This window comes from Felis catus, chromosome A1 (genome assembly GCF_018350175.1).
Source record: "Felis catus isolate Fca126 chromosome A1, F.catus_Fca126_mat1.0, whole genome shotgun sequence".
Classification (NCBI taxonomy): domain Eukaryota; kingdom Metazoa; phylum Chordata; class Mammalia; order Carnivora; family Felidae; genus Felis; species Felis catus.
In genome coordinates, this window is record NC_058368.1 from 172905337 (window position 1) to 172927202 (window position 21866).

At 36.9% G+C, this 21866-nt stretch overlaps 1 protein-coding gene across 8 annotated transcripts in view; it reads right to left on the minus strand.

The window, feature by feature from the left end:
• NSD1 (nuclear receptor binding SET domain protein 1) overlaps positions 1-21866 on the minus strand; it is a 146129-nt gene that overhangs the window by 9512 nt on the left and 114751 nt on the right. For all 8 annotated transcript variants that reach the window (XM_006927884.5, XM_019838275.3, XM_023259154.2 and 5 more), the window contains 7 exons: positions 16980-17136; positions 15240-15445; positions 10957-11069; positions 6224-6493; positions 4763-4879; positions 3364-3505; positions 436-542 (listed from right to left, as the gene is read on the minus strand). In XM_006927884.5, coding sequence (XP_006927946.3) covers positions 436-542; positions 3364-3505; positions 4763-4879; positions 6224-6493; positions 10957-11069; positions 15240-15445; positions 16980-17136 — 1112 coding nt within the window. The remainder of the gene's footprint in view (positions 1-435; positions 543-3363; positions 3506-4762; positions 4880-6223; positions 6494-10956; positions 11070-15239; positions 15446-16979; positions 17137-21866) is intronic.

The window sequence follows — 21866 nt, forward strand, 5'->3', positions numbered from 1 at the left end:
AAGATTAAGGGTCCTATGTTTATCTACAGTGTTATACTACATTTAGAATCTTAAATTCAATATTGGATTTTTTGATAGCTTTAAAACAGAGAGAGAGGGAGACACAGACACTAAGAATGTAAGAAGCTTATTAGGAAATGTAAGTGAGATTAGCTGAGACCAATAAAGACATGGAAAGTAACCTACTTTACGGATTCCTATTTTACAGCTTTTTTAGCTAGAAAGGTATCACCAATTAGAAGTCAGACTGCTTAAAACACATCAACAATACCCACAGATCAGCTCTTGTATAACCAAACTGATCATCAGAATGCTTATTTAAGTGCCAGACCCCAATGTTTTAATTCCAAAGAGACATCTTAAAGAGTCAGCCGTGCCACTGGTTAGGGAGGGAGGACCACACCATTATTCCCGATGGAAACGTTTGGAAGGTACCTTTGGCCTTACACCCAAAAAGCCACTGCAGTTTGGGGCTCCACATTTGCAAACAGTCTTTCCATTCCCAAGACATTCTAGGTTGTAGTTGAAGGTAAGTTCAGTGCCTGCATAAAAGACCATGAATATATTAACATCTATGGCTTTGATTACCTTATTTCTTTAAAAAAAATTTTTTTTAATGTTTGTTTATTTTTGAGAGAGAGACCGAGCAAGCGCACAAGCAAGCATGGGGTGGAGACAGAGAGAGAGGGAGACACAGAATCTGAAGCAGGCTCCAGGCTCCAAGCTGTCAGCACATGGCCTGATGCAGGGCTGAAATGCACAAACTGCGAGACCATGACCTGAGCTGAAGTTGGGATGCTTAATTGACTGAGCCACCCAGGTACCCCTAATTACATTATTTCTGTATTAATCATAAAGGATACTGACTTATTAGAGAACAAAACTTTGGGAGGGTAGGAAGGGATTTATTAACTCTAACACCACTATATTAATAAATTCTAATCCTGTAAAATTATTAATCAGCAAATACACTTAATAACAGAAAAACATAAATGGCTCAGCAACTTAGTATTTAAAATAGCCTTTACTACAGAGATGTTAATTATCCCAAGTTGTTTGTTTTCTAACCCATTCAGATTCTAAATATATTAATTCATTACCAAAACCTAACAAACAACAACTCATTGTATACAGTGATTTGCTAGGTACTAGGAATGCAAGTATGAAGAAAACACCTGTTGTTCTGTGCCAAACCTGGCAGAACTTAAGTAAGAGAGACATCTCAATACAGAGTAATGCCAGAGAACTCTATACCACAGACCTAAGATCTGGCTTTAAATCCCTGTTACCATAATCTAGCTGGGTGATCTGAGCCCTGAGTACATTTGTTAAATGAAGAAACAACAATAATCTCACAAGCTTGTTTAGAAAATTTGGCATAATGCACATAGCAGTAATTTAAAAAGAGATGTACAGGGGCTCCTTAGTTGGCGCAGTCGGTTGAAGGTCTGACTCATTTTGGCTCAGATCATGACATCGTGGTTCGTGAATTCATGCTCCACATCAGGCTCTGTGCAGATGGTGAGGAGTCTGCGCCTCCCTCCCTCCCTCCCTCTCCTTGGCTCACAGGCACTCTCTCTCTCTCAAAATAAATACATGAGCTAAAACAATTAAAAAACAAAACAAAACAAAAACAAAGGTGTACAGATTTAAGATACAAATTGTCCCCTTTCTGTCAAAAGTGCATTTTATCAGAGCAAAGAGCAAAGAAAACATACCAACATTCAAATTCAAAGCACATTAGGGAAAGCCTAACAAAATAATTCTCTATATGTATGCAAAAGAGATTATTTCTGGGTGGGGGTAATGGTTCACCATTAACATATAAAATGATAATCATTAGGTCAAAATTATCAAATCTTAGGAAGATTTCCTATTGCAGACTGACCTATCTTCCATCAGTGAGACTAACCAATACATATAGTTTTTCATCTAATATTGAATTAATATAGATCATTATTTGCTTATTTGGCTAAGCAAATTATAAAGCAGTTGCCTTACATTTAGGGGTCCAAATGGTTCGAATCACTCATGGCCTGGTGAGGTTCACAATGTAAGGAGCTTACAGGAACTGAGACTGACCCAGATAACAGCAGGGTTATGTCTCCCCTCTCACACCCACTGTGAAATACCACGCTGAATGATAGATAACTCTATTCATACAATTCCATTCTTATTACACAATTTATAAGTATATAACTGAATTTTTATTAATTTAATGCACTTATAAAGCAGCTCAACCATATATATACAAAGTTTAAGATAGCAGGATACTTGACATAACCTGCTGCTTACCCACCATCCACTATATAAACATACTGCACAGAGGATAAATCAGAAAGTACCGATACACATAAAAGAAAGACTCATACGTTTCTAGAAAGGAGTCCAATATACAATAATCCTTGAGAGGTCTGCACTTAAGGGATGGCAAAGGGCGATGGAGAAAAGATAAACAAGGAGTATGATACATGTAGTAGACAGAAAGTATAACAGGTATGTGAAGAATCCACAAAGCTGAATGAGATAAGGAGAGCAAGCTGAAAAGTTCAGACTCTACCTGCCAAGGCTGCAGCTCCCACAGACACTCCACGTAACACTGAGCACATTCTGTCTCATTCCCCTCATCCCACCCATGCAGACTGGAAGTCAAGTGAGAACAAGAACAAGGTCTGTGAATTCCCACACCATGCTACTTGAGCTAAGTGAATATGGGAGAAAAGAGAAGAAAAACTTGTGCCAGATTGGTAGAGGAATCTACCCCCAGGGATAAAGACTATAAAGTTCCAAGTACAAATGTACTGAAAGCAGTCAGGAGAGATTTAAGAACTAAAGTCATGTGGCTAACATTTGAGTAATTAATACACAGGACACACCTCCAGGGTGGTTAGAAGTGCCAGACTTAAGAATTCAAGTAACACAGGTATACCATATACCTTGCATTTTTGCAAGGATTAAATTTAATATGCTTGAACAGTGAGTGTCTGGCAGTGGTGCCAGGGGCTGAGGAGAGAGAAAATGGGGGTTAGCATTTAATGGGTGCACAGTTTCACTTGGGGAAGATGAAAGGGTTATAGACATGGATGGAGGTGTTAGTTGCACAACAACATGAATGGATCTAATGCCACAAAATTATACACATTAAAAAATGGTTAAATGAGAAGTTTTATGTTATGTATATTTTACCATACCACCACCACCAAGAAAATACACCAAGCCAAGTACCACCTGGTAGCTGTAAGTCTTTTATATATGCTCAAGAATTTGCAAACCTCATTTTGGGATTATGGGGCATATGGGAATTTTTAGATGCTCAAACCTGACATTCCTTTCTTAGCTCCAGAATCCTTAATTGATTCTTACCTGCTTTAATGTCACTCAGGGCAAAAAGACCAACACGGGTATCTCCATTCACAGACCATTTCTGTGTTTCACAGTTGGGCTGGCAGCAATGATTCATGAACCGAGCATAATTTCCTTTGGGACCAGCGTCAATGATTCGGTCCTAGAATTCCAAAAGATGCTGCTCATTAGACACTTCCTGTGTATTTTAATAAGCTAGAATTCCTATTTGTCAAATCTGACTCTCCCAGGAGTGGTTCTCAAAATGTAGTCACTAATCCACATGTTACTTGCTAGAAATGCAAATTCTTGGGCTGCACCTCAGATATACTAAAGCAGAAACTTTTAGGTGGGGCCCAGCAATCTGTGTTATAACAAGCCTACTAGATGATTATGATACATGCTGAAGTTTAGGACCACTGTCTTAGAAGCAGCAGCTTGTCCCATCCTCTCAATTAGGTAGTCCTGAACCCTGGCTACACATTAGACATCACCTAAGTAGGGGGCACCTGGGTGGCTCAGTTGGTTAAGCGTCTGGCTTCAGCTCAGGTCATGATCTCACAGTTCGTGGGTTTGAGCCCCATGTCAGGCTCTATGCTGACAGCTCAGAACCTGCAGCCTGCTTCAGATTCTGTGTCTCCCTCTCTTTCTGCCCCTCCCCTACTTGCACTCTCTCTCTCAAAAATAAATAAAAGTTTAAAAAAAAAAAATCACCTAAGCAGATTTTAATACTGATAATGTGACCCCATCCCAAACTAAGATGTGAATATCTGGAGGTGATGATCTCATAAACCAAAGGGTTCAACTTGATAAATGTTCACAAAGTTTCACACCAGGAAAGAAATCTAACAGCCAGTGGAAGAGGTGGGGGTGGGGAGCTGGCAGACCCTAATATTCAGATACAAGGAAGAATCTGATACACAGAAAATAAACACACTAAGATGCTAGAATCAGGAATGAGTCCCAAATAGAATTCTAGGCACCGATGAAATGAAACTCATCAGCAAATTCCTATAATTGGAAAGATGAGTTGGGTTCAGAAGCTGAGTTCTAAAATCAATTTTTAAGACCTTCTTAATGTACTAAATATTAACAAATCAGTTTCTCAATCTGTAAAGCAAAAGGGTAAAAGAATGATTACTTTGTTGGCTTCAAGTTTTAATCCTATAGGAAAAACTAAAAGACATAATATCCAAATTAAACAGTTCAAAAAGAAAGCAAATAGCTTTGTTGCCTCTGGCAATGAATGTATACCAAGAAATGGGCAAACTGAGCTACTCCAGAACCTTAACCAAGCAATCCCCATAAATTTAAGGGAAAGACACTATTTTGGGTGGTGAATCCATGCCTACAAACACTATGACTAGGACAATATCAATTTCACAATCTTATAACAATGGAAGTAACACAAATTACTTACTTTGTCTAGGGTAAGCATATAGAAATTAGTGATATCATGTTCTTGGGCATAACGGATTCGAGCTCTGCATTCTTCTTCATCTATTAGCTCACCCACATACTCATTCACAAATTCACCCTAGAACAAGAAATAGCTCTTAATGGCAAAAAGCACAACTGTGTTTCCAGGTACACCTTATTTTTTAAAAAATTAATGAAAATAACAATCTCCAAAGAAGTTCATGTACACGTAACTAGTCACTTTAGCGAAGGATTATTCAAGAAACACAAATATGATGCTTCAACTATTTGACAATGAAAACCACCTCCCCACTCCTATCACGGTTACCAGGAGAAAGACTGGGATACACTGGACAATGAAGATCAACCAAGATGAAAGTAAGTAAACTAGGGCTCCATTATAATGCTGATATGGATAGTTGAACCCTTTAAGTGCCCCCAAACCTGAAAGTCAGTTTCCCTAAACTATGATCCTTTTCCGAAGAACATGCTCTGTCTGCTGCCTTTCCACATTTTACAATACTGTCCTCCTGACACTGTGGCCATACTAGCTTTCACTCTTGCTGTCCACCTTGCCTGCAATGCTTTAACACTCAACTAGTCTAAGCCAACAACTATTTGTCTTTCAATTTTCAACTTAAAATATTCTCAGAGTCAAAGCTAGTTTGAGGCCCTTTACCATTTACCACTGCCTCCAGAACCTTTTGTGCTTCCACACTGGGTGATTACTTGATCAATGTCTGCCCCCCTTAGAATGTAAACTTTATGAAAACATGGACCATGTCTCTATTATTGATCAATGCATTTGGAGCACAATGCCCAACACACAGTAGATAATAACCACTTAGCAAATAACGAAACAGACTGATATTCACTTCCTTTTCTAGAGACAAACTTCAGAATTCTTCATAAAGCATAACTAGAATAAAGTTTATTTTATTAAAATGTCAAGATTTATTCTACACAAAGACTACATAATATTATCTACCAGAAACTTGCAGGTCCTTCTAAGTTTGAAATTGTAGATGTTAGTGTGCTTTTTATAGTACAGAGGGCCTAATCCTCTTCTTCATTTTCCATGAACTCAAACCCAGTGAAAACAGATTTTATTAGGTGATTAACACCTTTGTATCACATGTTCATTATCCCCTTTCTCTTAACTACAGGTTCCAGGATTGTCACAAAAGAGCAAATAAGGTCATAGTATCTCTATGAATTCCCTTCATTTTTTCATCCTCATACACAGTGAACATGTTTAATACTAAGGACTTTAGAGGTAAAGGAGACTTTCCCAAGCCTATAAACTCTAGAAGGACACAGCAAGACTAATAGTAAGGTTAATCCTTAACTATGTTATCTTCCCTCTAATGATCATCTCCTATTCATCAAGAATAACTACTCCTATTAAGCAAATGCAAAGAAGAAAAAAAAAAATCTATAAATTATGAAAAACTTTCTTTACCTTTTTAATATCGGTTTTTGTCCGGAGACCCCAGCCCCTCTGTAATGTGCGAAAAATTTCAACCTCTGGATACTGGCGCTTAGTGAAGCACTGGTTTTGGCAGCGTCCTCCGGCAGGACATACTGTGGGGTGGCACTCATAGAGCAGCATGCGGTTGATACACTCGGAGTCTATCCCACAGGGGTTATCATCAGTAGCTTTACAGTTGCAACGGGGAATTTCAGACAAGTCTGCAGTAAAGATCTGTACCCTGCCAATAGGACGGTTCACCTGGAAAAGAAATACATACTATAGAACATCAGGCAAGCCAACACAAGCCAGTTTAGGACCTATTAAAAGATAGACGTCTTTTCCTTGAAGTTGAATGCCACATTTTACAGGATTTTGAACTTCGTGGCATTATTCACAATAGCTAAAATGTGGCAAGAACCCATATACATCCACAGATAACACATGGATATACAAAATGTGGTATAAATAATAGAATATTATTCAGCTTAAAAAGAAAGGAAATTCTGACACATGGTATAATATGGATGAACCTGAAGTACATTATTGTACATGAAATAAGCCAGTCACAAAAAGACAAATACTGTATTTTTCCAACTTATATAAGGTACTTATAGTAGTCAAAATCATAAAGACAAAAAGTAGAATGGTGGTTTTGAAGAAATGAGAGGAGGGGAGAATGGGAAGCTAATGTTTAATGGGTAGAGTTTCAGGTTTACTAGATGAAAAAAAATACTGGAGATATATGGTGGTAATGGCTGCAAACATTATGAATGCACTTAATATCACTGAACTGTATGTTTAAATAGGATTAGGCTGATAAATTTTATGTTATCTATATTTTACAATAAAAAAATTGAAAAAAGATTTAGGCACGTTTGACATAAAGCCTTACTTAATATACAAATTATGAATCCCACAAAAAATTTTTGAAAATCACTTAAAAAAAAGGTAGTTTAACAGCTGGTACGCCAAAGTGAACTGTAAACTGAGTTTCTGCTATTACCACATGGTGGCACCACTTCAGCAGCTACATTAAAAAAAAATTCTTAAATTATAATGGCTTGCATGAGAAGGTCTTTGGGTAACTGAGGTTCCTGTTATGTGAAGATATATTTTAATATTTATTACCATAATATGAAATCTTTTTAATAGACTATAGCAATGTCACTCATGCATTTATTTAGTAGTAGTCAAAAACAGTGAAAATCTGCTGAGGTAAAACACAGAGGTCAAACAAACAGCTGCTATAACACTGAAGCCATTAGTTTTTCAAATGCTGGTAGCAACAATTTGAGGCAAAAAACAGACATTTCATAATACAGATGGATTTGTGTACTATGAGAATGAGTCTCCCCTACCTGATATTATTTCATGGGTAATAGTCAAACTGTGAGTCTTTAAAAACTCAACCCTTTCATAAAAATTGGCTATTCAGGAATTTTATCAAAATTTTGATAAATCACTTGTTAACATTGTTGTGAGAATAAGAAATAACAAATAAAAGTTATAGTACAGAGCTTACTACAGCCTCTTAAACATGGTAGATATTAAATTAAGTTGTCCTTTTAATATCTTATTTATCTATTTATTTATTTGAGAGAGAGAGAGAGAGAGAGAGAGAGAGAGAGAGAGAGAGAGAGAGAGAGAGAGAGAGAGAGAATATGAATCTTAAAAGGAGGCTCCATGCTCAGTATGGAGCCCAATGCAGGACTTGATCCCACGACCTGGGATCATGACCTGAGCTGAAATCAAGAGTCAGATGCTTAACTGATTCAGTCAGCTAGGCACCTATTAATGTCCCTTTTAAGTATCTTCACATCAAATATTTGAGATTACCTTATCTATTCAATCTAAAATCACTGATTAACAAAAGTTATTTCCACCTGCTAAATTCCCAAAAAGTTTCATTTCTAACATTTTAGTTTTTGCCTACTGTTTAACAATATCATAAAATCTCCACTGTCTTTGCAGAAATATAATGTCTTCAAACCAGTTCTCGATAGCACCTTAGAAGGATGTAACTCTATCAGATCTCTTCCCAGATTTTTCAAATACTGGTAAAAATTGTAAACTTCTTGTTAATGGAGGAATATTGTTACCACATGAAGTTATACTATTGAAGGCATACTATTACCACTGAAGTCACAAAACTCAAGAAAGCAAATTATAAAAGTATAGAGGTAAGGACTAAGTTCAATCACCTCAGACTACAGGTCCTACAAATAGGGCATTTGAACATGCACCTCTGTCTCAAGATGAGTACCCTTACCTGACCTCCCTCCCACAAAATTTTCATCCTACTCCTTTTCTTCTATAAAGATATGTTTCAATCATTTGGAAGATCTAATCTAATTTGTTACTAATCCCAAGTAAGTTTCTTGCCTAACATAATATAAAGCAAAACAAAAAAAACACATTGTTTAGTAAGAATAAAATATAAATATGTAAGTACAGTTAAATTTAGCTCACTCTAGATCAGAGATTGACAAACTTTTCCTGTAAATGGCTAGATGGTAAATTTTAGTCTCTGAAGGGTATAGATTTCTGGTGCATGTAGCTTAATTCTGTCATTGGAGCACAAAAGTAGCATAAGACAATTTCTAAAGAAGCATGGATGAGTGTCAATAAAACTTCATTTATGGATACTGATACTTGAATTTCATATAATTTTCATGTCCTGCTTTTCATTTTTATATTTTTCCCAACCAGAGTAGGCCAGATTTGGTCCATGGACTGTTGGTTGGTTTGCCAATGGTTTGCCATTTGGTCCATGGACCACAGTTTGCCAACCCTTGATCTAAAACTTTTTCCTGGAAATATATTTGTTTATAAAAAGGTGGGGACGGTGTATGAAGGAAAGAAGTTGGCTTCTAAATTCTGTGATTTAGATCACTCACAAGAAGTTTCTCTCTCAACAGCTCAATATGGTTGACGTGCTACTCAGAAATGCCTCCCTTGCTATTATCTGACATCTATGACTGTGGGAAACCAGATTACTTTCCCCTTTTTGAGGCCTAACTACACTTAGATCTCTATGCATTATATCTCCATGCACAATAACTCCACTTAACTCTCAGTATATCACCACCAGTGTCCGTTTAGACTCAATTTTAGATTGAGTCTCTCTTCATCAGTTTTATTTGTAAGGATTTATATTTTATTAATCTTATTCTTTCTTAGAGGTCTTCCAAAGATCAAAAGCTAAATTTACCTTTTTTTAAAAGGGGGAGGGGGGAACCACCCTCATTCTATCTTGCAACTACCATGTACATCCATTAAAACCCTTTTAAAAATCTAAGCTATATTATGGAATTTTAGTGTTCTTAATTTCCTATATTTTGTAACATTTTACTATTTTATCATTACTCATAGTTACTCATCAGTGATTCCCAACTCTGCCAATAAAGATTTAACTGACAAGAAAACAGAAAAATAATGAAATCACCAAAGTTCATACATGCAAGAGTTCAACACTCACATTTTAGTTTCTGTATGGCATTGCCCAAAGTGCTAAATCATCTTTCCAGAATGTATTAAAGAGTCGAGGTAACATCTTTGTAGTCTGCTTTTAGTAGGGTTGCTTTATTGAGCAAATAAAAATCCCAGACACCTGATTAAATTTGAATTTCAGATTGAAAAATAAAAAATAGGTTTCTAGTTTAGGTATGTCCCATGGAATATTTGGGATATACTTGACTACATTAGCCTCTAAAGATGGTGAAATTGATCTTTAAGTGAAACCTCAGACTAGAAGACTTTAGAAGCTCAAATATCAATGGGAATACTAATAATAAATTTCTATAGACAAAAAAGAAATACAGTGTTCAGGAATGACATCAGCATAAATACTGTACAACAAGAAACTGGACAGTCTTATTTTGTTAACAAAGTTAATAATAGCATTCTTTCGTGTCTTCTAACGTTTGAACACAACTAACTTCTTAAAAAGGTTTTTTGAAAAGAGGTTATAGGAGTGCCTGGCTGGCTCAGTTAAGTGTGTGACTCTTGATCTCAGGGTCATGAGTTCAAGCCCCATGTTAGGTGTAGAGATTACCTATTTAAATAAATAAAACTTAAAAAAAAAAAGAATAAAGAAGTTTTAGTAAATACTTGTTGAAATGTCTAGTAAATTTGTTCTACATTATTCCTGTATTTTTAACTTCTCTTAATTATTCATAAAAATGACTTAAAACATAAAAAAATACAAAGGATCCGAAGGACCCTGATGATAAACAGTGAGGACTCTTACTCTACTAGGTTCATTAAGGGTTAGGTACACCTAACAGGAACTTTACTGACCTTGGGAAACCCAGTCATAGTGGTCACCTAAAATATCTTTAGTATCAGCCATTACCAAGAAGACTTACCCTGTGTATTATTCACACTATCTCGGGACTATTTATCACTTTTTATCATGGTTCTTGAACCTCCTTCAAACTGCAAGATATTGACTGTGCACATAATCTAATCCAATCTACTTCTATAAAAAGACTTTCCAAAGCAACAGAAAAAATTATAAAACACAACTGATTTTACATAAAAGTGTAGACAAGGTGCTAGGAATGCTGCTCTGGAACTTTTTTATCTTCTTTCAAGTTCATACCTCTACCTAAAAGCAACTGTGTTTGTGCTTCCAATCCTCTTCATGAACACAGCAGGAAGAGAGAGAGATCTATATAGGGTCTCTCCTAGAGACAGAGTCTCCTGAGGTCTTCTCTCACCTTTATATGCTTGTAAGGTGGTGGCTTCTTGTCATTCTTTCGGTCTTCCTGCAGCTGCCTTAGCTCTTTTTGTGCCTTTAACTCCTCAAACCTTGCTGCAGCTTCTTGAAGAGCTAAGAAAACACACAGCACAAGTCACTTAATCTTAGGTGGACTTGTTCATTTTGCCTTTTTTTCCCCTTTAAAGTTGGAGAAAATCCACGTCTTTTACACAAAACTCAACCAGCATTATATGGAAAATTAAGAAGTATATATGACTGCTATTTTCAAGTTAATTTATAGTTCCCAGGGTATTCAGATTTAGCATTAATACAAAACATAATCCACCATTAAATGGCACAATGCAGGCTACCACCCTCAGAGGAAAATTTAAAACAAAAACAAATCCAGCCAAATGATTTGAAAAAGCCCACAAATAACATCTCCTAACAACGAGACTGCATCTGTTCAGCAAAGTCACTGCCCTTCATTAAGCCAAATTCTTGCCTCAGTTCTGAACCTCTTGCCTCCAGAAACACTCCGTCTCTTTAGTGCCAAATACCATGCTACATTCCTTTGGAAGAAACTCAAACTTAAAGTTTTCCTCTCCTTCTTACCCAATTTTCTAGAGTACCTGTCCTATTCCTCTCCTAAGGCTCATTCTGTAAATATCAACTATTAGCTATAAAGATACAATAACAGATCTTCATAGCTGATTTGTATTCAAGTACTATACTTTCATATGCTTGAAAGAGTGTAATATCTTAGAAGTCCAACAAAATCTTAAGATTCTTTCTTTTTCCATGTAAAACTAATTTTTAATTCATTCTCCTTTTTTAGAATTCATTATTCCTGAACCAGGTTAAAAATTCTGAAAAGAATTCCAATTCTTTCCCCTCCTTCCTCTCTGCAGCTTTCCCCATATTGTTAGCTATTTAAAGAAAATATCCCCTTTGATCCACCCCTTTTTCTCCATTTCCCTGTCACCATCTAACAGAATTCGTGTTGCCCTGAATCCTCTTATTGTTATAATCACTCCTTTCTTCATGCTATTATTCACCATGTCCTGCCTAGTCTGTCTACTTAATGTCTATCCAAATACTCATCATCCTCTCTACCCCAGAGTCACTTCACTGTGACAGTCTTATCATCTCTGTTCAGAAGTACTGAAACAGCCATCTCACTGACATTCTGGCTATAGCCTCTCACGTTTATGGTCCTCAAGTTTAACTTAGACAAAAGTTTCTAAAAAGTCTGCTCTGACCATGTAACTTACCTACCTTTTCTGGCAAACAGCCCTGTGTTCCCCAACCCCATCTTCAACTGTACTGCATAGAGGTCACTAACTCAGTTTGTTAAAGATTTAATGTATACTTTCACATATGCTGTCTTGTTAACATTTTCATTGTTATTATTTTTTTTTTTTAAGTTTAAATGTTTGTTTACTTTTGAGACAGAGCAAGTGTTCTGGGGAAGGGCAGAGAGAGATGGAGACAGAGAATCCCAAGCAGGCTCTGTGCTATCAGCACTGAACCCGACGTGGGGCTCAAACTCATGAACCTTGAGATCATGACCTGAGCTGAAATCAAGAGTCAGATGCTTAACTGACTGAGCCACCCAGGTGCCCCTAAAGTTTATTTTTAGAGGTGGGGAGGGGTAGGGAGGGAGGGGAAGAAAGAGCATGTCTGGGGGGAGGGGCAGAGAGAGAGGGAGACAGAATCCTGAGCAGGCTCCACACTGAAAATTTGATGCAGGACTCAAACTCACAAACCGTGAGATCATGACCAAAGCTGAAGTTGGGACACTTAACCAAGTGAGCCACCCAGGTGTCCCCCATTTGTTAACTTCTTTGCAGGCAGAGTAGGGCTTAAGAGTTTAGATTCTGGAGTCCAATTGCTAGAGTTTGAAACCTTCCTCTATCACTTATTGGCACTGGAACCTTGGGTAAGTAATTTTTACTTTTATGATCCTTAGTTTCCTCATCTATAAAATAAGGATAATAACATCTAACTTACAGGGGGTATTACAAGGACTTAAAGCAGAAAAAACCTGAACAGGGTCTGACAAACAATAAATGAGAACTATTATTATGGTTCACTCTTCAAAGTCACTTGGAAAAAAACCATCCAGGACTTCTAACTTTGATCCCCAGCACAGTTATGCTTCCTCTTGGTCTGTTCCCATAGCACACCATGCACATTTTTGCCACAACAATCAAAGAATGGCATTTTGACTGCTTAGATCTCGAATTTGCCCGTAAAAACGTGTATTCTTTGAAGGCAGAGGTACCCAGCCAGCCCAGGGTAGAGGCATAGAAAGAGCAGAATCCCAGAGCTTTAGTGGGCTCAGACTTGTGGTACTCCCTACAACTCGACCTTCTCCCCCAGCCTCTGTGGTGGCCAGCTCTATGCAGACAAAGATGTTGCTAAACTGGTCCCCGACCATCCAAGATTACAAGACTCAAGAGTCAAGCTCCTATAGTATTAATACTAACAGCCTATATTTGCACAGAAACGACACGGTCAACAGATAAGTGAGGACCCAATGAAATGACAAGAGGCAAATGGAACCTTTGTGAAACTTGTTCCCTATGGACATCATTCTCATTCCTCATCAAGAAAGTTTTACCTGCTTACAATCTTATAAAGAATCTTCATCTAATCAAAAAGTTTCACTATTTTTTAATGTTTATTTTTTTTAACTTAAAGTTTATTTATTTATTTTGGGGGAGAAAGAGAGAGAGAGCGAGCGAGCGAGCCCAAGCTGGGGAGAGGCACAGAGAGAGGGAAAGAGAAAACTCTGTCAGCACAGAGCCCAACTTGGAGCTCAAATTCACCAACTGTGAGATCATGACCTAAGCTGCAACCAAGAGTCAGAAACTTAACAGACTGAGCCACCCAGATAACCCTTAAATGTTTATTTTTGAGACAGCACAAGTTGGGGAGGGGCAGAGAGAGGGGGACCAAGGGTTAAAAGTGGGCTACGAGCTGACAGCAGTGAGCCCAATGTGAGGCTTGAACTCATGAACTGCGAGATCATGACCTGAGCCAAAGTCGGAGGCTCCACCAACTGAGCCACCCAGGTGCCCCGAAAGTTTCACTTGTTTAGAATCTCCACCTCACCATGCAGATAAAATCTTACATATGTCAATGTCCAAATAAATTAAGAAATAAGAGATACTTATACTGTCTTTCAAAGGACAGCTAAAGGAAGAAAGTAATTATTGTTGATGGCATACCAACTCAGCTATGTGCTCTGTGGTTGATGTTTTTATTATCTCACTGAATTCTCAAAGCAACCTTTACTCATTATACAGTAAGAGAAAACTGAGGCTCATAGTTGATTCAACCCCTCCTAGCCCCAAATGTCCCCATTCCTTCACTACCAGGCCAGCTTAAAAAAATCTCTTTTGGGGCGCCTGGGTGGCGCAGTCGGTTAAGCGTCCGACTTCAGCCAGGTCACGATCTCGCGGTCCGTGAGTTCGAGCCCCGCATCAGGCTCTGGGCTGATGGCTGGGAGCCTGGAGCCTACTTCCTATTCTGTGTCTCCCTCTCTCTGCCCCTCCCCCATTCATGCTCTGTCTCTTTCTGTCCCAAAAATAAATAAAAAACGTTGAAAAAAAAAATTAAAAAAAAAAATCTCTTTTGATTCAGAACATTAATGCTTTCATTTTCAATATTTTCCTTTATTAACTTCTGGTGAATTTTATTTCTTCCCAACAAATCAAAACAAAACAAAACAAAACCTTGTGGAACAAACAACTCTACTAGAGATTCTGACTCTTGTCTAGCAAACCATACTGTTTATGCTATAAAATAGTTCCAAAGTTCCAGTACTTGATAAGATGCTGAGAAAACAGAACTGATAAAACACTTCCCTCAAGGGGCACCTGGATGGCTCAGTTGGTTAAAGCGTCTCACTCTTGATTTCAGCTCAGGTCAAGATCTCAAGGTTCGTGGGATCAAGGCCCACATTGTGGGCTAACAGCACAGAGCCTACTTGGAATTTTCCCCGCCCCTCCCTCACTCAGGCTTTCTCTATCTCTCTTTCTTTCTCAAAAGTAAATAAATAAACCAAAAAAAAAAAAAAACTCCCTCAAGGAAATTCTAGTTACCTAAAGGTTAGGCTAAAAATAATGAGCTATGTGGATCAAGTTCCCTGTAAAATCCTATAGCTATAGCTACATAATGCCCCAGAGATCAGAACACAGCAGCTAATGGAATATATGTGAATTCTAACGCATAACAGAATACCTGGGTAACAGAGATCTGTGCTGGCCTGAGAAACAAAAAGGATAAAGTTACCTTTTTTATATGTCCCATCCACTCCTTTGCCCATCTTATCCTTGCTGCTCACATCACCCTCCATATAGGGAAAGACTCGAGCCTGGTGTGTCCACAGATAGTCATTAGACCCAAAGAATAACACAGGGAACTCGCCAACATCATGTCTCATCTTATCGATATTGGAAGGTACAGCTCGAGGATGGCAGATCTCAGCTGGCCACCACCTGGGAAAGGTGAAAACAAGCAAGGAAACCTTTAGAAGGCTGCAGAATAATTAGGGAAACAAGCTACTTTTTAGGACAGGAATAAGGAATAACAAGGTCTATCCACATTAAAGTCCAACCTAGCCATTTTTACAATCTAACTAGAGAACAAACAAGTAGTATGCGCTGAAAACGCCCACCTTCATAGATATACTCACATATAAAGTTAGATTCAGTTATTCTAGTTTAAAGAATCTATAAAAGGAAACAATAATTTAACAAAATAATAATTATCACACAGATATGAACAAAGCTTTTGACTATAATGTTCACTGAAGAATTATCTTTAAGAATGAAAACCTGGACAGCAATCTAAATGTTCAACAATAAGGGAATGAATGATAAGGTAACTATGGCACATGATACAATGAAATACAATTTGGCTTTTAAAAAACTGTTAGGCATATAGAAAAATGGCACCAAGAAATGCCCCCTAAAATAAAATAATAATAAAATAAAATAAAATAAAATAAAATAAAATAAAATAAAATAAAATAAAATAAAATAAAATAAAATAAAATAAAATAAAATAAAATAAAATACATGTAAATTAATACTTTACATGTCCACTTTAGGAAGACAATTTGGCATTAGTTATTTAAGGTGGAAACCCCTATCCAAGAAAAACTCCTGTGCATGTACACTAAGGAACACTGACAAACTGCTCCAAACAGAAAAATGGATAAATTAACTACACTATATCGGAAGTCTATATGAAAAAGAAATGGAGAATGGCAAAGTATGAACTAGAGCACTACACTAACCACTATAAATCTCAGGAGCATAATAGTGAATGAAAAAAGCAAGTAGCAGGAAAATATAGCATCAATTCCTTTACATAAACGTCTAAAACATGCAAAACAAAACATTATACATGTGTAAACATATAGTAACGCAAAGGAATAAAAAACACAAAGTGTCGTATAGTCGTTACTGCTAGGAGTGGGGCAACAGTATATTCAGAAAGGGTCATGGAGGGAGCCTCAAGTACCAGCAATATGCTATTTCTTTAAATGGGAGGAACATACACAGGTATGTACTTATGTATGTATGTATCAGAAAGGTAAATTTCTGATTCTCTTAAATCATGCATGTTGTGATATTCTTCTGTATATTCCATGATCAACAAAAATAATTAAAAAAAAGAAAAGACACAAAACTGGGTATAAACCATAAGGCTAATTATTTTGAGGGAACATGCATTGGTGTGTCTTCAAGTAAATATGCTAAAATATTAGCAATGTATCTTCCTTGTTATGGGTTTGTTTTCATTCATGAATTTTCCAGAGAATATGTATTATTCCTATAATCACAAAACAGAAAATGAGTTTTTTTCTTTTGTAATGAAAAAACTAATGGGGGGGGTGCACCTTGCTTAATCAGAAAAATTTTTTTTAAAAATTAAAGAAAAAAAATGCTAAACACTGTATTTAAGATCCCAAGAAACAGAGGATGGTAAAAGAAAAGAGTGTCAGTCTCCTTCATGCTCACTCACCTGTATCGTCCAACTTTTACCCAGACAATTTCCCTGTAATGGGGCTTTTTGCCTGCCTTACAATCATTGCAATACCAGTTTCCTTCAGGGATATCAATGTTCAGGCATTCACGATGAAAAGCAGCAGGGCAAGAATCACAGCACAGAAGGCTGCCTCCTGTGGGAATCAAAAAATCTGGCACTCAGAATCACAAGGCCACATATCATGACCCAGATGAAATAGCTTTTGCTCCTAACCAATTATTTATCTCTCAGCTAAGGATTTAGTAATTTATCCAGAAAGGATTTTCTACAAGAGCATTTATTCTCTCTCCAATATTCCTGTGAACCACAACCTTGGGGGTTTGTTAGATTCACAACAAATAAATATGAGATCTTACTGGCAAAATGAGGTTAGGGCAATGAGGTCAGAAATCAACCTCTAGGGTGCCTGGGTGGCTCAGTCGGTTGAGCAGCCGACTTTGGCTCAGGTCATGATCTCACGGTTCATGACTTTGAGACCCATGTTGGGCTCTGTGCTGACGGCCTGGAGCCTGCTTCGGATTATGTGTCTCCCTCTCTCTCTACCCCTCCCTTGCTCATGCTCTGTCTCTCTTTCTCAAAAATAAACATTTAAAAAAAAGTTTAAAAAAATCAACTTCTAAAAATATATACATGCATACATATTTATTTCTCTTCACACACCAGAGACACACCAAATAAAAAGGATACCAGGGACACACAATGACCAGAGTATGAAGAGCACAAATTTTAAGTGATGTCAATTTTGAGCACCAAGATCATATGACCATAGGGAATTCACTTTTCTTGCTAAGGTATCATTTCCTCAGTGATGTTTTCCACAATCACATCTATTTGAAGACTAGATAAGTGAAAAAATGGCCCAGTAGTGTCTGACACATACACAGTCTCCATATGGTCAGTTCCTTCCCTCTTTTGAAATTACTTTTTAATCATTTTTATGTTTGGTACTCTGACACCTATGGGCTCTTTTCAGAGTAACATTTATAAATGCATAAACCTAACATATAGATTGGAAAGACAATGTTACATTAAGATATAATTATCAAAATGTTAGAACAAGAAATTATATGTTTCTTTGTAATGCAAAAATAAGATCTAGCAGTAGCAATGACTGCAAAATACTTTAAGATATCTACAACAAATGAAATACCTATGATTTTCACAGTTGACAAAAAAGTCACAGGTACTAAAGTGATTTGTTTCCCTAAAATTCAGTTAAATGTATGTTCTCCCTTCTCCATTGAGGTTTTCAGACACCAGGATAATTACATATATTGCAATGACAAGGAATTTTCACTTCCTAAAGATTTTCACTTAAAGTGATTCAATTTATATGTCTGAAGCTGAAATCCTCATGGTTACAGACTGTAAAGAATTTTAGGTAAAGAGGAATCATATTTAGGGAATATAATAAATACCTTAAGGCCACAAATGAGCATGCTTCAAACATGCTAGACTCAAACATATAACTCCAAGTCTTGTCCTGAAGAGTTAGTGAGGGTAAAGCCTTAGCAAAATATATGTTCGTGTCTAGCAGGTCTCAGGCTTTCTGGCCTCACGACAACTTTATATTCTTGGAGATCCCAAAATAAATTTTGTTTATGTAAGCTAAAAATATGTATATTTACTAAACAGAAATCAAAATTAAGAAAATTTTTAAATATTTACTAATTCATTTAAAAATATCAAATTCTATTAATATAAATTTTGTAAAAAAAATAACTATTTTCCAAAATATATGTTAATGGGGCTCACTGTTTCACATTTTTACAAATATTTTAAACTGAATTCATTGCAATACGCTGTTTGGTTGAGGCACATGAAGAAAATCTGTTCTTTCTCAGATAAATACTTATAAAAAAGGACTATTTTAGTAACTTGTTCAAGACCTATACAAATTCTTTCTTTGATACTATCTATACACTAAAACTCCACAGGGTAGACTTTAGTTGCAATGTCAAATCTGAAATAATTTCAATAAACTTTTAGTACTACTACATTAAAATTCATTGATCTGTCTTGCACTTTGAATGGATCTTTTATATATGCATGGTTTTTAACTTTTTAATGTGCACATTGCACATTGGTCATATGGAAAATACTAGTTTGCTGAATTAGGTAGATCTTCCAAATGTTGATCTACTTCATTATATACTATTATAATATCAGTTATTCATATCATGAGGGTTTCACAATAATACTAAAAAGCTGTTAAGCTTCAGGGTGATAGTTACCAGTTTTCCAAATTCTAATTTTCACTTAAGAGCTCAAGTTTTATCACTGGCAACGACTTCTGTCTGTGTGTTTTCCTTGAAAACAGGCTCACTTTTATCCATTTTCAAGAAAATGTCTGACGAATATCCAAGTGTGAAGAGCCATGGTTTGTCACAGTAATTCTTACAACTAAAACTGGCATTCCATGAATAAGGCAGCTAGTTCAGACTGCAACTCAATTGCATGAGTGCTTTAACTTAAGATAACCATCAGTATACAAAAGAACCACTTTATATGCACTTCCCATTTTATAATACAGAATATTAAAAACAATGTTCACCTGAGGATTGATATTCAATAAAATTAATGATTATTATATAAGAATAGTCTTGTGTGAAACTTTTTTTTATTTTTTTTAATTTTTTTTTTTCAACGTTTATTTATTTTTGGAACAGAGAGAGATAGAGCATGAACGGGGGAGGGGCAGAGAGAGAGGGAGACACAGAGTAGGAAACAGGCTCCAGGCTCTGAGCCATCAGCCCAGAGCCTGACGTGGGGCTCGAACTCCCGGACCGCGAGATCGTGACCTGGCTGAAGTCGGACGCTTAACCGACTGCGCCACCCAGGCTCCCCTGTGTGAAACTTTTAAAAAAAAAACTGAGAGTGTGTGGTGACACAGAACACAAGGGACTGCTTCTACTTATATGGTTTAGAGCCACTGCCTTGATTTCTATTAGGTGTAGCAGTTTTACCCACCACTAGTTTTGAACCATCAGTGTAAATGTCAACAAATTATAAATGGCAAGTAGTATCTTACTATTATTATTATGAAAAGAGTTATGATTTCATGGAAGCCTCTGAAAGGGCCTACACTTTGAAAGCTGCTACTGTTGCAGCTACTAAGTTTTCTCGGAAACTCAGTTACCATTATGTATATCCATTAATGGATTCAGTAGCTTTTCAGTTAGGATGCTCCATGTTAGGAATGCTATCACATGGGCACTCTCGCTTTTATTCATTTCATCCCACTCTGGAGTTAGAAATGGTCTAATGTTGAAACTGTTTCATCATCCCATCTCCAAGAAATGTGGAAAACTTTTGGAGCCTACACTTCAGCCTCCCAGACACCTGTTTTTATTCTAAGAGTAGAATTACAGAATGTTGTATTTAAAGTTTATTTATTTTGAGAGAGACTTAGCAAGTGGGAGAGGGGCGGGGGGGGGGGGAGAGGGAGGGAGGGAGGGAGAGAGGGAGAAGGAGGGAGGGGGAGGGAGAGAGAGGGAGAAGGGGGAGAGGGAGAAGGGGGGGAGGGGGAGAGAGAGAGAGAGAGAGAGAGAGAGAGAGAGAGAGAGAGAGAGAGGGAGGGAGGGAGGGAGGGAGGGAGGGAGGGAGGGAGGGAGGGAGGGAGGGAGGGAGGGAGGGAATCCCAAGCAAGCTCCAAACGTTCAGTGTAGAGCCCGATGTGGGGCTCCATCCCACGAACTGTGAGATCGTGGTGTGAGCCGACATCAAGAGTCAAATGCTTAACTGACTGAGCCACCTGGGTGCCCCCAGAATGTTATATTTAAAAGCTATTAAATACCAAACTCTTGTCTTTAACTTTCTTCTAAACAAAAGAAGAGTGGTATAATAAATAGGCAGCAGTGTTCACAAGACAGTGTTTATAAGGAGCAGGTATTAGAAGAACAAAAAGAATGTCCTCTTTGTGAATTAAAACATCTCTACCCCAAAGGCTTCCCTCTTTATCTGTAACTGCACTTAACGTGCTTTTTGTTTATTCTATATTAGCAGCATAGAATGGTTTGAGGATACAAACCATGTCCTCTAAGTGTATCTTTTCCTTAAATTGTCATGTTACATGAATCTTCTAAGAGCACAAAAAGTCCAAATTGACCACTTCAATCATATAAAGCAGTTGAAAAACCTTCTTCTATAACTTTAGCACTATTTAGTATATATCCAAATTTCTCAAGAGGGATGTTCATTCAATTAGACATACTTTTTAAATGAGTCCCTCAGAATGTTCATAACCAGCTAAGTTTTCATGAAATTGCATAGCCAATAAGTATTAAAAAAACAGAAAAGTGAGAGAAATTGTTCCCCCTAAATTACTAATCAATAAAATTTAGTCAATTTGAAAAGTAATGAAGAAACTACATGAGAACTGGTGTCACCATCAACAACAGAAAAAACAGTGAAGCAATGTCCACAACAGTCTTAGAAAAAGAACACATATCCTGTTTTATAGTAACCCAACACATGCTTCTAGTATAGAAGCAAATGATGGATAGCCTCAAGCAGAGAAATAAGCACCTCTGGGTGCTTCCTAGAAGTTCAGTCAACCAAGAGAAAAATTAAAATAAGGAAATCAGAATTATAAGCACCATAGTAAATAGAGTAGTGATGATTACTAAACCATCCACTTACAATAACTAGCAAAAATCAGGCTGTGAGGAATTGAAAAAAATATAGAAGCTTAACACTAACTCTATCAAAGAAGTATGTTTTAAGTTGAAGAAAAAAAAATATAAAGATATAAAATTTATTTTTCTTCCACTTTAGAAGAACTTTTAGGAATACCTCTAACAGTTAAGAAATACTTAATAGATGTTCATAAATTCCTTCACTTTCCTTTTATATTCATGAATA